The sequence below is a fragment of the Carassius gibelio genome, chromosome B7 (assembly GCF_023724105.1).
Source record: "Carassius gibelio isolate Cgi1373 ecotype wild population from Czech Republic chromosome B7, carGib1.2-hapl.c, whole genome shotgun sequence".
Taxonomy (NCBI): Eukaryota; Metazoa; Chordata; class Actinopteri; order Cypriniformes; family Cyprinidae; genus Carassius; species Carassius gibelio.
The window spans coordinates 25,511,264-25,525,998 of NC_068402.1; the positions used below are offsets into that span (position 1 = coordinate 25,511,264).

General features: G+C 37.3%; 1 protein-coding gene across 2 annotated transcripts; it reads right to left on the bottom strand.

Annotated features, from left to right (window-relative positions):
- Positions 1-149: 149 nt before the first annotated feature.
- On the bottom strand, positions 150-14,525 carry LOC127961650 (ADAMTS-like protein 5). Of its 2 annotated transcripts, none has more exons than XM_052560857.1 (14): positions 14,359-14,525; positions 13,636-13,875; positions 11,548-11,620; positions 8,797-8,948; positions 7,665-7,725; positions 6,762-6,867; positions 6,524-6,651; positions 4,346-4,469; positions 3,264-3,347; positions 2,793-2,956; positions 2,473-2,680; positions 2,116-2,223; positions 1,062-1,133; positions 150-958 (listed from the first exon to the last, which is right to left on the bottom strand). In XM_052560857.1, the coding sequence occupies exons 2-14, from the start codon at positions 13,683-13,685 to the stop codon at positions 630-632; spliced, it is 1,659 nt and encodes a 552-aa protein (XP_052416817.1). In that variant the 5' UTR covers positions 13,686-13,875; positions 14,359-14,525; the 3' UTR covers positions 150-629. The 2 variants fall into 2 exon arrangements, with proteins under 2 accessions (XP_052416817.1, XP_052416818.1); XM_052560858.1 differs by having other exon boundaries at positions 13,311-13,875.
- Between the last annotated feature and the right edge of the window lie 210 nt (positions 14,526-14,735).

A 14,735-nucleotide genomic window follows, 5' to 3' on the forward strand; every position in this document is an offset into this window, starting at 1 on the left:
CGATTGATGAAAGGGAAAAATGGCTGCCAAATATAAAGCAGAAAACAACTGTTCGTTGGCAAAAGCGCTGCGCCATAGACAGTTTTATGTATATGCTGCTTAACTTGAATGTGTAAATGTATATGTGACTCATAAACACTCATCACTCATAGACTTTATAACGGTTTATAAGAGCAAAAATATTAACGGTAAAACATTCAAAATTATAAGGCGATATATAAATCAAGGTTTCCTCTAGAAATACTGTCAGCTTATATAAATACATATATAAAAACAACATCAAAATGCACATGATAAAGATATACATGCCATCAAGTGATTTTATGCCATTAACAAACACGTGGTGCTAGAAAAGGCATCATAGATTCTGCGTATAATATTTACTTTGGTGTATACATTTTAGAAGGTGACTGTCCACCTAAAGTGCTTCATTTAGTGACTCTCTTTGCTTTGGTTTGCCTCATGCCCCCTCGGACATAATTCATCGTGGCAAAGTGTCCACTGTCCTTATTGAGGAATGCAAAATGCTTTAGTAAAATCATCATTGATCTTCAATTCTGCACCTTGTTTTTTGGCACAAGAGTGAACTTCAGAATACGTGTGCAGTGAGAGTGTGATCGTCCCTGTGTTTACCCCCTGAATGGAGTCCTGGTGCCCCTGTTACCGCAGAGCTCCTCTAGGGGGCGCAGCAGGCTGTGCTCACGTGCTCGATAGGGCTGAGCATAGCTGTCCTCCTCCAACAGAATGCGATTGAGAGTGTTTTCATAATTAATATGCCTTCGCAGCATCAACACATACTGATGCCCCTCTTCCAGAAAGGGACAGTCACATCTGTTGGGCGCCCACAGGAACTCCCGGTGCTCCAGACGAAAACGGTTGCGGTATGTGTGGATGATTTGGACGTCATAGCGGGTCTCCTCACCATGATAGACTTTTTCCAGCACTTTTGCTCGAAATACTGTCACAGTAGACAAACGTATTATCATCATCCAATTATACACTATGTATATTACACCACTTGTATTATGTTGGCACTGAAGAGACGTACGGATTGAACTCACCAAAATCTTTTTGGCAATACTGTCTCTGGCGCTCACCTTTCCCTCGTACCCGGCGACATTTCCCACAGTGGGCTACAAAAGGATGCCATGACATAAAAAAGCCCAGACTTTGTCATCCATACAAAAGAACAATTAACAGAGGGCATGATCAAGTTACAAGATGATATGCAGATAATGGAAATAATTTGGTAGCAAGTCTACACTGAATTTTTTTAAATTGTAACATTGCCATTTCTGCAGTAGCCTATTGGTAGAACCAAGTATTTGGTACCCCCTGATAGATTCCTCCTTTCAAACACGCCTGTGCAAATGGTTTTTGAGTGAAGCTTCAGAGGTTTCTATTTGCAACATGTCCTCTAAGAATTATAGCCAATCAAAGACATCTGCAATCAGAGGCTTTCAGGATAGACACAATCTGCAGGATGCCATTCAAAATGCTGCCATTTGGTTCAGCACAATCTTTTGTGTTCTATACGCAAATGAATCCCTCCATAAACACAATGTTAATAAAAGATGATTTGAGCAGTATCTCAGCTTCATTGATTATAAAAGGGGTTTTCGCAATAGTGAAGAACTCAGCCAGTGACCACTTTGTGCTGAACTGAAGTAATTGACATCTTCAGTAATGATAAAGGGAGCACTATATACCTGCTTGAATAGAAAGATTTACAATTTGAATAAAAGTTTTACTTTTCATGTTCTAAGAACACATAGCAACATTTTGAAATAATAACTGTATTAAACCCTTAAATACATGGATGTTTCACCTATCATTATTACATATTAGGGTCTTTAGCGACCCAGACCTACATATCCAACATGGATGGATCGCTAACTGCTGCAACAGCATAAAGCTCTCCTGATATTTTGATAACAATTACAAAAGAATAAGGTGAAGCGTGTTTCATTACCTTCTGAAACTTAGATTTGATCTGAGCAGATGATAATGCGCTCTTACACTGACCGTACATTCAGCATCTGGCTCATATTCGAGATCTTAACCATATTCTCAAAACGATCCTTTTCAACGTAATGGCAATGATAAAGTGCTAACCTCTACGGTGTATTGCAGGCAGTCGGTTCCTGCGGTTTTCATCTCTTTCCAAACGTGGGACTGGCTGCTGTTGATAGGGGGGTTGGAGAGGCCAGTGAGCAGCAGGACCTGAGGGCATGACCTCGTAAATCACAATTGTATTTACAAAAGACTCCAAACATTACTCTTTAAGAGACTGGGGCATTTCTGCCAAATATTTCCCATCACACACACTTCAAACAAACTCCAATTAAATATATATCTATATCATAATCCACAATCTTGTCAATGCACAGATAAGATACTTCTAAATACTTTAATAGATATATATATATATATATATATTACTCCTAGATACAAAGAATGAAAGGTTTTTACCCCAGAAATGAGGTTTTGTGATTGGCTGTGTTGTGGTGGTGGTTGTGGTTGTAGTAGTGGTAGTTGTAGTGACTGGAAGATCAAAGGGCAAGTGGTTTGACGTGTGATGAGGCTGGCGAAGCTGACGTCTCCCATGATACAGGGCATAACGGTCTGGAGGCAGCCAGTACTCATATTCAATCCCAGAGATCTTATCAGTGGACAAGACCTACAATCAGACCACAACAAATCAACACAGATGTACTGGCTACCAGGGTTTAAGAATTGTGTTTAATTATTTTTTGTGCATGTGCGTGTGTGTGTGTGTGTTTAAAGCTAACCATGATGTGTATGTCCTCCTGAGTAGGTCCTGGAACTTCGAAGCTCTCCCAGGTATCAGCAGAGCGCCGGTACTGAAGTTTGGTTCCTGCAACACTGTACTCCCCAGGAACATTGATCTTCCAGTTCCCATTGATCACAAACTGAGAGCGCCCATTCTGGAGCGCTTTGAAAAACATTTACAAGAAGTGATACATTTTTTATGATAATTTTTTTTATTTTTCTCCTTAATAAAGGTCCATAACTGTAATGTTCTCATACAGCAATCTGACAAACTGCATAAAGGGACAACGTTTTGTTGCTGCAAGAATATAGGGAAAAACTGTTCTCCGATATTTCATATTATTGTGCTGATAAAGACAAAGTTCATGCTTTTTTTAGTCTTCTACAGTTCTGTCTCACATTGTGCACCTTGCCACTTTTGCTCTGAGAAGCACATGTTGGAGAGATCTCACAGAAGTCTGAGCTCTAACCTAGATAGTTTCTGCTGTTATCAGTCACTCTGATGTGTGTGGCTCCGGCCGGGATCATAGTGACCTCACTGTACCCAAACAGTCCTGCAGGGAAACAGATCAGAATTTTAGTAATGCATCTCAGCCCATTTGAAAAAAAGAAAACAATTATTTCTGACAGGTGCGCAGTCCTGCTCAAAACTGTATGTTTCCATGATATGTCTTGCTGCAGCTGCAACATGGATTGGTCTGAGGCACTGAACCGCAGAATTATGACCCAGGCTGCTCTTTTCTCATCTCCTTTGACTTTTGACCCTCTTTACAGAGCTCCGTGCTGGCAGCTTCGAATCTGTTATCCTACTCTCAGAAATCCAGATGCGGAGAAATGCCTGGGAAACTAAGTATTTTTTGGGTGGCCAAACAATACCAGTATTATCGCTGTGTTTTCCCCAATGTAAATGCTCTGTCTTTTCAGTTGGCCAGCATGAAGGAAGATTTTAAAAGAGGTTCTGTTTCATGCAGAGAAGTTCAAAGCCGGAGGTGTCGGTGTTCAAGTGCACAGATATGTGTGAGGGTGAGAGAAACCATGAGATAAAGAAGAAAGAGAGAGAGAGTCACCCAGAAATCACTTACACTACAGTTTAAAAGTTGAAATAAAAGATGACCAAAAGTGACAAAGAAAACATTTTGTTTCAAATAAATGCTGTTCTTTAGAAATTTCTATTCATCAAAGAATCCTGCAAAAAAACGTTTTTTTTTTTAAAAAAAATCAGCTTTGCCATAACAGGAATAAATTATATTTTATATAATAATATTTGAACTTCAAACTTTCAAACAGTAGTGTCAGGTGTAGGTTAAGGATTTCATGGCTAAATGGCAAATTTTACAGTTGTGTTGCTCTAAATAAAATTATAAATAAAAGGATTCATTCAAATCAGATTTATACAGTTACCATTTATTCACATTTCTTACATTACATTTAAATAAAAGTAATGATTTCAAAGTTATGTTATGTCTATCAGAACATATCTGCAGAATTCTGAGCTTATTTTCATGTTCTGCTGTTTAAAGTCACTGTGAGTGTAATTAGATTCATTGCTGACCGTTGTTCTGCCCGTTGCTTTGATAAACACTTCTGTGATGAAGGCAGGTTGAGTTGTGGCCTCCACACACCATGCAGGCGTCCTCCTGCTGCTCAGATCCAAAGATCAAGTCACATCCTGGCTTCTGCACACACACACACACACAAACCCTGTGATTAGAAGCCAAAATATCAAGCTCCGTCACATTCTGTAACAGTACAAGCTGATCCGGTAACGCTCCTGATGAAAACTGGAACAGCTTATGGCCCACAGAATCTTGGAGACCTTCCAGGAAATAAATTTAGACACTACTAAAGACAAGAGTGAAGCATCCAAGATTAAAGACCCTCAAAATAAATGCATTATCTACTAGACTAAAAATGATTTTTCCATTGTAAGAGCAGCAACTATTAGTTTTCATCCATTAATCTCAGGCATAATGGCATTTGTAGTTGATTTTATGAGTTTTCAGCATTCCAACTTCATTTCTTTAATTATATGTGTATTCCGAATGGTTGGATTAGGGATAAAAAAATTTACATTGTAATTTGCACTTTATAGGCTGTAAGTCTACCTCAGTTCCCAGTATGCACTAAAGTATACACAGTGCAGATTACTCATGCATTTATTTATTTATTTTTATACATTTTATTATATTATTTTTGTTAAAGAAATGAATACTTCTATCTAGCAAGTATGCATTTAATTGATTAAAAGTCACAGTAAAGATATTTATAATGTTACAAAACATTTCTAATTCCAAAAAACCTCACTCATCAAATAATACTGAAATTTTTTTATCACAACTTCCACAAAAATATTAAGAAGCAAAAACAGTTTTTAACACTGATAATAATAATTAGAAACCCTATGTTTTAGGGTCTATCATATAAGTGTAACTGCACCGTCCTGAAGGGTCTCTGTGTGTGTTTGTGTGTGTTTAGGTCCACAGGTCCAAATAGAGTCAGGTGAAAATAGACTGACACAGATCTCTCTTTCTGAGACACCGCACACAAACAAGAGTGGGATCATGAGGCCCGGGCAGGGATCAGGACCATTCAGGCAGAAGTATGGCTTAAGCTCCAGAGCACAGGGGTGGAGGAGGAGACATCAGGAGAGACTGCAGAGGTGGAAGGGAGGTGTGCAGGAGTGCACTGTCCTCAGCAATTTATGCAGGATATAATTAAGCCCTTGTTTGTCTTTAGACCTCCTGTGCACTCCATTTCACGCAGGTGCAACCCTCCTAATACATGACCTCCCGCCCTTATCTCTTTCTTTGCCTTTCTCTGCCTATCGTAATCTTGGTAGTGTGTGCAATAATGATTCTCAATGGCACTTTCCCATGATTCGGGGGCCTCACAGAGGGGCAACCACACACACACAAGGTGTGCTTCACACATATGGATTCAATCTGCCACATGGTGCTAATGATTGGGCCCCACTATGCATGTGCTTTTCCTTTCCAGTCCTCATGTGATGGAAACCAAATTCACACCAGCATGACTTCAGGGCTAGACGGGGCTTATGGTCCATTCAGTCATCTTTACATGCACAAATATGTGTAGGATTCTGTATTATGTACCTTTTAATATTTCAATTTTCCTTACAAAAATACCTGTGGTGAAAAATTGTACATTGGTGGTATCAGATGGTGATATACCCCATGGTACTGAACACCATACACTAGTGATAAGCAACAATACATGTACAAAATACTATTGTAATACCATGGCACATGAAACAATATAGAAAAAACATTAATAGCAGGAAAAGTTTAGACAGAAGAAGAGGATGACATAGACAAATTAATCTAAAAGATATGATGGAATAACCCTAAATAGATTCCAAACATTTTCTACTTAGCTTTTTATTTAAAACATCAATTTAAAAATACTGTTAAATGTCTATTTTTAGTCAATTTAAAAATAATTATTTATTAATTCGAGGTAAACATGTGTAAACATTTCTAATAATTTGTCCATTTAAAAATAGATTATATATTTTTATGTTTTAATTATAAAATGTGATGTTTAGTATTATAATAATATAATATTATAATATTTGATTTGTCAGATCAGGTAGAAAAAGGTCTTTAAAATATATATCTCTCTCTCTTTTTTATTTTTATTTTGGTAGGGTGCACAGTACTTTGTGGTTGTCAGCTATTACGAAGCAGGGTCCTAAGAACCATCTACTCACCAGACACTTTCCATTCACACAGACTGTCCCCTGATCTGACTGGCATGGAGTGCCATCAAGGACCCGCCCAAAGTTGTAGTAGAAGTTGTGTCCAATCGCCAGGCAGCTGAGCTCACATGGGTCAGATCCTGAAAGCAGTATAAATCAGGTTTCTGTCGGTTTAAGCACCTAGCAGATGGAGAAATCCCCACAGTAACACAACACATACTTCAAAAGAGAAGAGTCATGCTTCACTGACCTCCATGAAAGGTAGTCCAACGGTAACTGCTGCCAGCGACCAGGGGTCTGTCATTGAAAGCTTTACACTGCAGTTCTCTGAAGTCCATTGAGTCAGCAGGACACTCCTGATGTTACAGACACAAAGCTCAGGAGAGAAAACACACATCTAGAGCTGCTAAAGGCCCGATTCATTAACACTCTCGGGGTCACTAGCAGTCCTGGAGGACTCAGGATGAACTCAACACATTTTAACATCTGTACCAGGTATTGGGATCACAGGTGTAAGGGAGGTTCAGTATGTTTCATATTATCAGTCAAACCACATTCAGAGGTAGTCAGGAACACACACTGCTAATCCATCTTGATGTGTCCCAGAGAACAGTGAAAGGCCGCTTACTCATCTTGAAATTATCCATGTACATTCTTTGTCACTGTGCACAGTTTGAAAAAGTCCATACATACACAAGCACAAGACTTCAGGGAACTGTTGCTTGCCTGACATCAATAAATAGTGACACAGATCATATGAACCATGCACATCCAAAGTCAAATTAAAACAGGAGATTGACTAAAATGACTGCAAATGTAAAAAAAATTAAAGTAGTAAAATATAGTAAAATTGTGTTTTAGGGATGAAAAAAATATTATTATTAGTATTTGTTGGTATGTTATAATGTTAGCCTGCATCAACAAACTTATGTATTAAGTGATTAAAAAAAAGTGAAGTTACGAAACTGAGAACCATCTGTTTAAAATCTGACAGGTTTGGGGCTGGATGACATCATGTCCAAGCAAAAAATAAAAATAAAAATAGATAACCATATACATAAAAACTATCTATATTTAGCACTAACATGCAAGGTGTTACTGAAATGTTTGTCTTTGTAGACATCCTGTTCAAACTGTACAGAATTTACTGCACCTTTGTGTTGCAGATCTTGTATTGCCTGGTGTCCCCCGAGCAAGGCCCTCCAACCAGATTTCTAAAGAGAGAAACATGATCAAGTAAAACATCATAAGGCCTTTCACACTACTGTTTTACTGTCAGAAATTTTTTGCAAAAACTGAACCTTTAAGGCTACAACAGCTAAAGGAACTTTACTACACCTTATCTACCCTTAAAAGGTGCATATTAGTACCTAAGTATAGACATATGTAGTTTTAAGATACTACTGTGAACCATTTAGAAGGAAATAAGATATAAAGTAAAGAGAAAAAAAATTGGCTCTCTACCTGCAGCAAGAAGCCTCTTTTACAGAATGTATAAATTACTTTTGAAATAATAATTATTAATATTTATTTAGTGCTGTCAAACAATTAATTACGATTAATCGCATCCAAAATAAACGTTTTTGTTTTCATAATATATGTGTGTATTGTGTATATGAATTACGTATATATAAATACGCACACATACATACAGCATATATTTTGAAAATATTTACGTGTATTTACTGTATTTCATTGCCTTGTACCCACATGTGCAATGACAATAAAGTTGAATCTAACTTTTATGTTAGATGCGATTAATCCTTTGACAGCACTTAATTTATATTTTTATAGTGTCATTAATGGAAATATTAAATCAGCTATTCAATTTAAAATTGTGTTTTTACAGTTTAGATGAATAAGTGAAAGTCCAATGATAAGAAAAGCAGAAACCCCAGTAAAAGAGATTCATCTGAAAGGTAAATGTATTTTATAACTTTTATAACTTCATGTTTGATTGGAAGATACAGTGTGTCATAATCGCAACAGTGTAACTTTAAATTGAACTTTAATATTCAACATAAAACACAATTTTCCAGAGAATAACTGAACTAAAAATATTCTGACTAAATCTTAAACATTATTATTCAGAAGACATGACAAAATTAAGAAGAGCGTAATCATTTATTAAATGTGTTGAGATGAGATTGTGGGCCTTTTATGGTCAAGAGGAAAAATTAAGGGTACAATAACTTTCATACCTACTAATTTTTCTTTGCCTACATGTATAATCATCTGACAGCAGAATAGATGGTGTTATGGGGTAAACAGAGGCTGTGCTTTACCTGGTGATGCAGGTGTGTGTACGGACAGAGGCCCCTCCCCCACAGGAGCGGGAACACACGGACCACCCGCCCCACAAGGCCCACTCGTTCATGAAATGTATTTGACCATGCATCTGTGGTCTCTCACCTCCCAGCTCTACTCGTCTGGATGACTGCAAATGTATAAACAAAGAAGTGAATTAAAGGTTGCAGAACAGCAACAAACAGAGACAGCAGTTGTGCAAGAGTTGTGCTAAGTGTTTTTTTTGCAAGCTTATACATTAGAACAACATTATGTAAAATATATTAAGTCAATTATATTGGTTCAGAAAATCATTTGATGTATGTTAAGCACTGTGCTCACAGTGTAAATGACTGCACACTAGTGCTCAAGACACATGATATGAGAGGCCACCAAAACATTTCCTGCTCATCGGCTATGCTAGACTGCACTTGACATTTGTGGAAGTGTTTGAGTGTTCCCCAGGTGCTCTATAACACACAGCCTCCGTAACACAAGCGGTATTCCTATCAGACCACCACTAATCGTCTTCAAAGATAACATGACTCTGTCATTCTTAGACCCGCTGCTGGCTTTGATCCGAGACAAACATGCACTAACAGCCCGTGAAGAGTGAGGCGCTTGAGGCCTAACATCTCCTCAAGGTCTATCTGTATTCTTCTAAATGTAATGTAGGTGTGGAGAGCATGTTTTTCAACTTCTATCGTGTTAAACAACTTCATACAGAGCAGCTGATTGTCTTCCTAAAATAATATTCATCAACAGTATCACGTAAATCTAATTTGAGCGACTCAGAGAGTCACATGAAGCGTGTTAACACGTCGCAATAAAATGAAAAGATTTCAGCATACAAACAGAGCATTGAACTTGCATTCCAAAGTTTGACCCCTTAAGGGATGTTTTACTGGCACATAGATACTACTTTTTGGTGTAGAGCTGTGTACCGGTTCCTAAGATTAACCCTTTCAATGGAAAATGACAGAAAAATTAGGTTTGGCTGGACTCATTACAGGAAGAAATGCAATGTGTGTCAGAATCTCCTGAACTTGTTTAGGCTAGAGACCTGTGGTGAATAGAGGATTGGTGATGAGTGAGGATGTCAAACAACAGATGACTGCACTCTCACAGACACAATAGTGCTTTATGACCGACGTCCACCATCTTCAGTACCAGAATGACCTGGAACTGCCCTCATTACCGCAGCAAAGACTCAAATTAGTGTGTATGACAGTCTGCCTTGGGGCCCGTGGGCAAGGTGGATTAATGAAATCGACCTTTCACCTTTAGAACACCAGCTTCCCCCCAAAGGCAAGATTTTAAAAAGGACATGTTGACTTCTGAGTTCTTGGAAAGAGTTTGGGGAAATTCATAAGTCTGAATTGAACTTGTTGGCCTCCTGTCGATAGGTCTTGTTTATGTTGATTTAAAGGAGATGTAAAAGTCATTCCAGTGGAATGAAGCTGATAATGACTGCTGGACAAGACCTAGCTTGGATCCTGGGAGGGGAACTGAGGGAAAATGACTGGGTGAGGTCCAGAAGGTACGAAAGGCAGAGTAGTACATGCAAGCTTTCCTTATAGCTACCAGTCAAACTTAAAGGGATAGTTCAACCAAATTAAAATTCAGTCATCATTTACTCACCCTTGTGTCTTTCCAAACCCATATATCTTTTGTTCATCTTCAGAACATAAACTAAAATATTTTAATAAAGCTGAGAGATTTCTGTCTCTCCACTGAAGAATAAATAATGCTTTGGTTGATATTGTAAGCAATCAATGTGAAAAGGGTTTAATCCAAGTCTTTTAAAGAGACACAATCACTTAATATGATGAACAGATTTAATGAAGGCTTTAATTTATATATAAACATCAATCAATACACATACACTCTTAAGCTTCCAGTTGGGTGTTTTCACAGCAATGCCATAGAAAAACCATGGTTTCTCAAAGATCTTTTAATTTATTTATGTGTTTTTTTGTGTGTGAAGAACATTTTAAAAATCCAAAGAACCTTCTTCCACACTAAATAAACTTTGGAGTAATGGAACGGTTCCATGGATGTTCAGAGTTCTTCATTTGCACTATCCAAACGTACACTTTTATTCATGAATGAAAACATTTTGTCACATTTTGTACCAAAATTGTACAATTTTATGGTAATGCAATGTCTTATTTTAAAAATGGTGTTCAAATGATTAATTCTGAGATTTTAAGTTTTCAGCTGATAATTTCTGACTATTTCTAAAGTGTGATAGACAAAAAGGCAACAAAAAAGACTTTTTGTGACAATGGTCAGAATATTTTGTCATAATTAGATTAGGATTTAGTTGTAATATAGTGAAGTAAACATACTGTAGGCATCCCACAGATGGGATGGGTGACAATTAAGAGGTTAAAGGATAAAGAAAGAGCATAAGCCAAATGGCATGTTCATCTTAACTTATCACTTCTGAATTGTGTATAAACAGCAATTCCAAAACAATAGAGGGTGGCAACCCAGTCTCTGAATCCCCCTAGATGATCCTGCCCGGGTTTCTCTGATTAAGCTCTGCTCTTGGCAATCAACAGGAAAGACAACACTCTAGTTAAAGTGAGCAAAACCCTGGCAGCGTGCCTTGCACAGTCTGAGCATACCTAACAGACTGTTCAAGCTTGTCCTTAAAAACTCAGTTAAACTGTCTGACAGGACATTCAAGTTACTGTTGCAAACAGTCTATAAACTGAAGGATAATGGAATAGGGACAATCTTACAGGCAGAGAGGACAGGCAACCTGGAGACAACAGCAGTGTTATGAGGGTGAGGGCCTGGCACAGGGACAGCTTCCTGGAGACAGAGAAAATAAATCATGTAAGTCAATCACAAAGTCTTACAAACCACCCTATTTGACTTTAAAATGGAGCCCGGACTTCAGGGTTTATTGTATATGTGTTGTCACTTTCCATCAAAGACTCTTGATTAATGACCTATAGTGTGCCCTATACATTGAGAAATCAGCACCACTGAGAAAACATGTTTACGTGCATTTTTTAGAGTACGAGTCTGACTCCCATCAGTGAGGTCAGAATACTAAGAGACCACACAACGACTGACTCATCAAAGGAGCAGATTCTCAGAAACTCGCCACAGCTTTGCTAAAGCACAACCGTCTTCTTTTATATTGTTGCAATTTGAAATTTGAGAAGTTTAATGGGAAAAACTCAAGTAAACACGCTACAATAGTTCTTTCTCTATCATAGATTTGTGTACAAACATGATTCCTCTTATTAATCGTCTGTGGACATGTGCTTATGGGCTAAGAGGCTTATTTTAATAGCAACCCAGAGTGGACACTGGTCAGTTATAAACAATACACTCCCATGAAGAACTGATTCAGAAGAGTCATATGATGAAATGCATCTTCCTTTGATTACATGTGCATCTCTAATCATTGTGAATAAGGATCAAAAGAGATACAGATAGTAAGTAATGCATAATAATGACAGTACAGTCTGCACTCAACAGTTTAGCATATTGAAGCTCAATTTATTGTCAAGATCAAAGGTCAAGAGGTCTATAGTTAAAAGGCAATAATGATGTTCATTTCAATGGTCTTGACTGCTATAGCCTTCAGGTAAGAACATAAACCTGTGACTCTCATGACAATGTGATAAAAAAACAAAAACAATATGACTTTAACACTAATAATACTTAAAATTTAAAACTTAAAATATAGGCTATATGTTTTTACAGTTAAAGCCACATGAAATAACCCTTAAATGGGTCTGCAACCATTAGGTTTCTGGCAGATGAACCACAAAGTGCTAAATCTGAACTTAACTGGAGTCTTACATTTGTTTATGGGTCATGCCGAAGCACCTCAAGTTTATGTGAACAGTAAACTGTTCTCCTCTTAAAGATTAGATTAGATTAGATTAGAACAGCTGTTTCCTGGATGTGGGATCATTTTAAAACAGTTTAAAAAAAAAGTTCATCCATAGCCAAGAAGTCTACTAATAAAAAAAAAGACATAACAGTACACAATACAGGTATGCAGTCACCAGTACTGAAAAGCTATTATAATAGTTAATAGAAAATTTTACACAAAAATTCAAATGCAATCAATAGTGAGCTTCCAGAAACTGATGATAAAAATGTGGAACAAATATAAAAAATTGTATCTGTGACTGAAATAAAATTTAGCTTTGTATAATTAAATTGCAAAAAAAAAGTGGGTCAATAACACATGAGTAAATCTGAGATGATAAAAATGAAAAACATTTTAAATCCATTTCAAATGTTTTTTTGTTTGTTTTTTCCTGAATTTAAAAGGTTAATTTAGAGATGAAAACATGTTCATCATAGGAAAGGTGAATTTTTACTGTATTTTTTAATCATTACACCATAGCCTTAACTAGAAAGACAACTTGAGTCTACTCCAGGTTATTTTCTTTGTTCTCTTCCATCTTCCCTTCAGCAATTCAATAAAATCATCAATGTGTTTCCATACAGTAGAGGAAATGCATGATCCACATACCTGTATGACTTCTGCATTTTAGATCTTTGTCAGGTGTCACAAAATAACTTCTTGAGATCTGAAACTGGACTCATCTGAAAAAGTAAAGACTTCGAGATGTGTGATCCCAATGGTTTTTATCATCAAAAAAGTCGGGAAACCTAATTGCATCCATGTTTCACACACGTTTCCTCTGCTGGGACTTTTCCTTAAGTTTTCTCACACGCAGAGCCCAAAGAGGATAACCTGAATGAATCCTACATTATCCTGAATAGAAATGAATCATTGAAAATAAATAAACTTCACATCCTCTCCACTTCTTTGCATTATTTGAAGTCCTCCTCACTTTTTCAAGGTGCTGTTTCTTAGGGCAAACTGAAGCACTTTCAGTTTCATATCAGTGAAGTGTCCGATCTCACAAGGAGAAGGTCTGGTTACAAGCCTTCAGATCTTCTGTCTTCAGGTGGGTTTCTGTGCACTTCACCTGAGCCTCTCAGTCACAAACAACATCCGTTTTCCTTGAGATTGAGAGTCAGGACACTTGATCCTCATGTAGATTTCACATTCAGTTTCAGATTCACATCATCTGAGAAGAGATATAATATTGCGTTTGACCTAATTTTATCGTTGCACAAACGTTATGCGTCATTACATTCATAAACTCAACAGCTATAGGCTATTGATGATGATAATATAGTGATACAAATAATAAAACATTTCTATAGGCTATCTTAGCATACTATCGTTAAGTTAAATCACATTTAAATGCTGTCTTTTTTCAGTAAAATCAAAGTGACAGCGCAGTGATCAGTTTTTATTTCCAACCACTTTGAATTTTATTACTTATGTTAATAAATCAAGTTGAAACTCTGATTAGAAATGACTGAAATTATTGTGGCGCGTTAAAAAGATCGGGGGGGAAAGGTGAATATAATAATGAAATATTTTATAGAAGCTAGCCAATTCGTTACAGGCTCTGTGAGCATCATCTGTGAGAGTAAAACTTCTTTCCGATCACAGATAAAACATATATAAACGCAGCGCGTATAATAAAGTAGTAGTGAGTTACCTGTCAAAAGCAGCGTGTGTGATGATCCTGCGTGTGCATTAAAGTCAGCCTGAGTTTGGACTGATGTGAATGAGAGTCGCAGCATTGCGTGCCGCCGCGTTCACCTGAAGCTCAGCCCAGTGTGTGCCTACATTCCGATGAAAACTAGTAAACACGCCCCTCTTAAACGGAATGTTCCCCAATCCAGATTGTAAATGCTCCAGTAGCTGTAGCTCGTGCATTTACTAAATGGTCCCTGTATTGCGAGCATTAAGGCGAGACACTTCAGGTGAATAAAAAAAAAAAAAAAAAATTACCAGTCTGGTTATCGCCTTATTTACCCAGCTGATTGATTAGACTGATAATTGCAAAAAAATTGTATTACAAGTTTTCTAAAT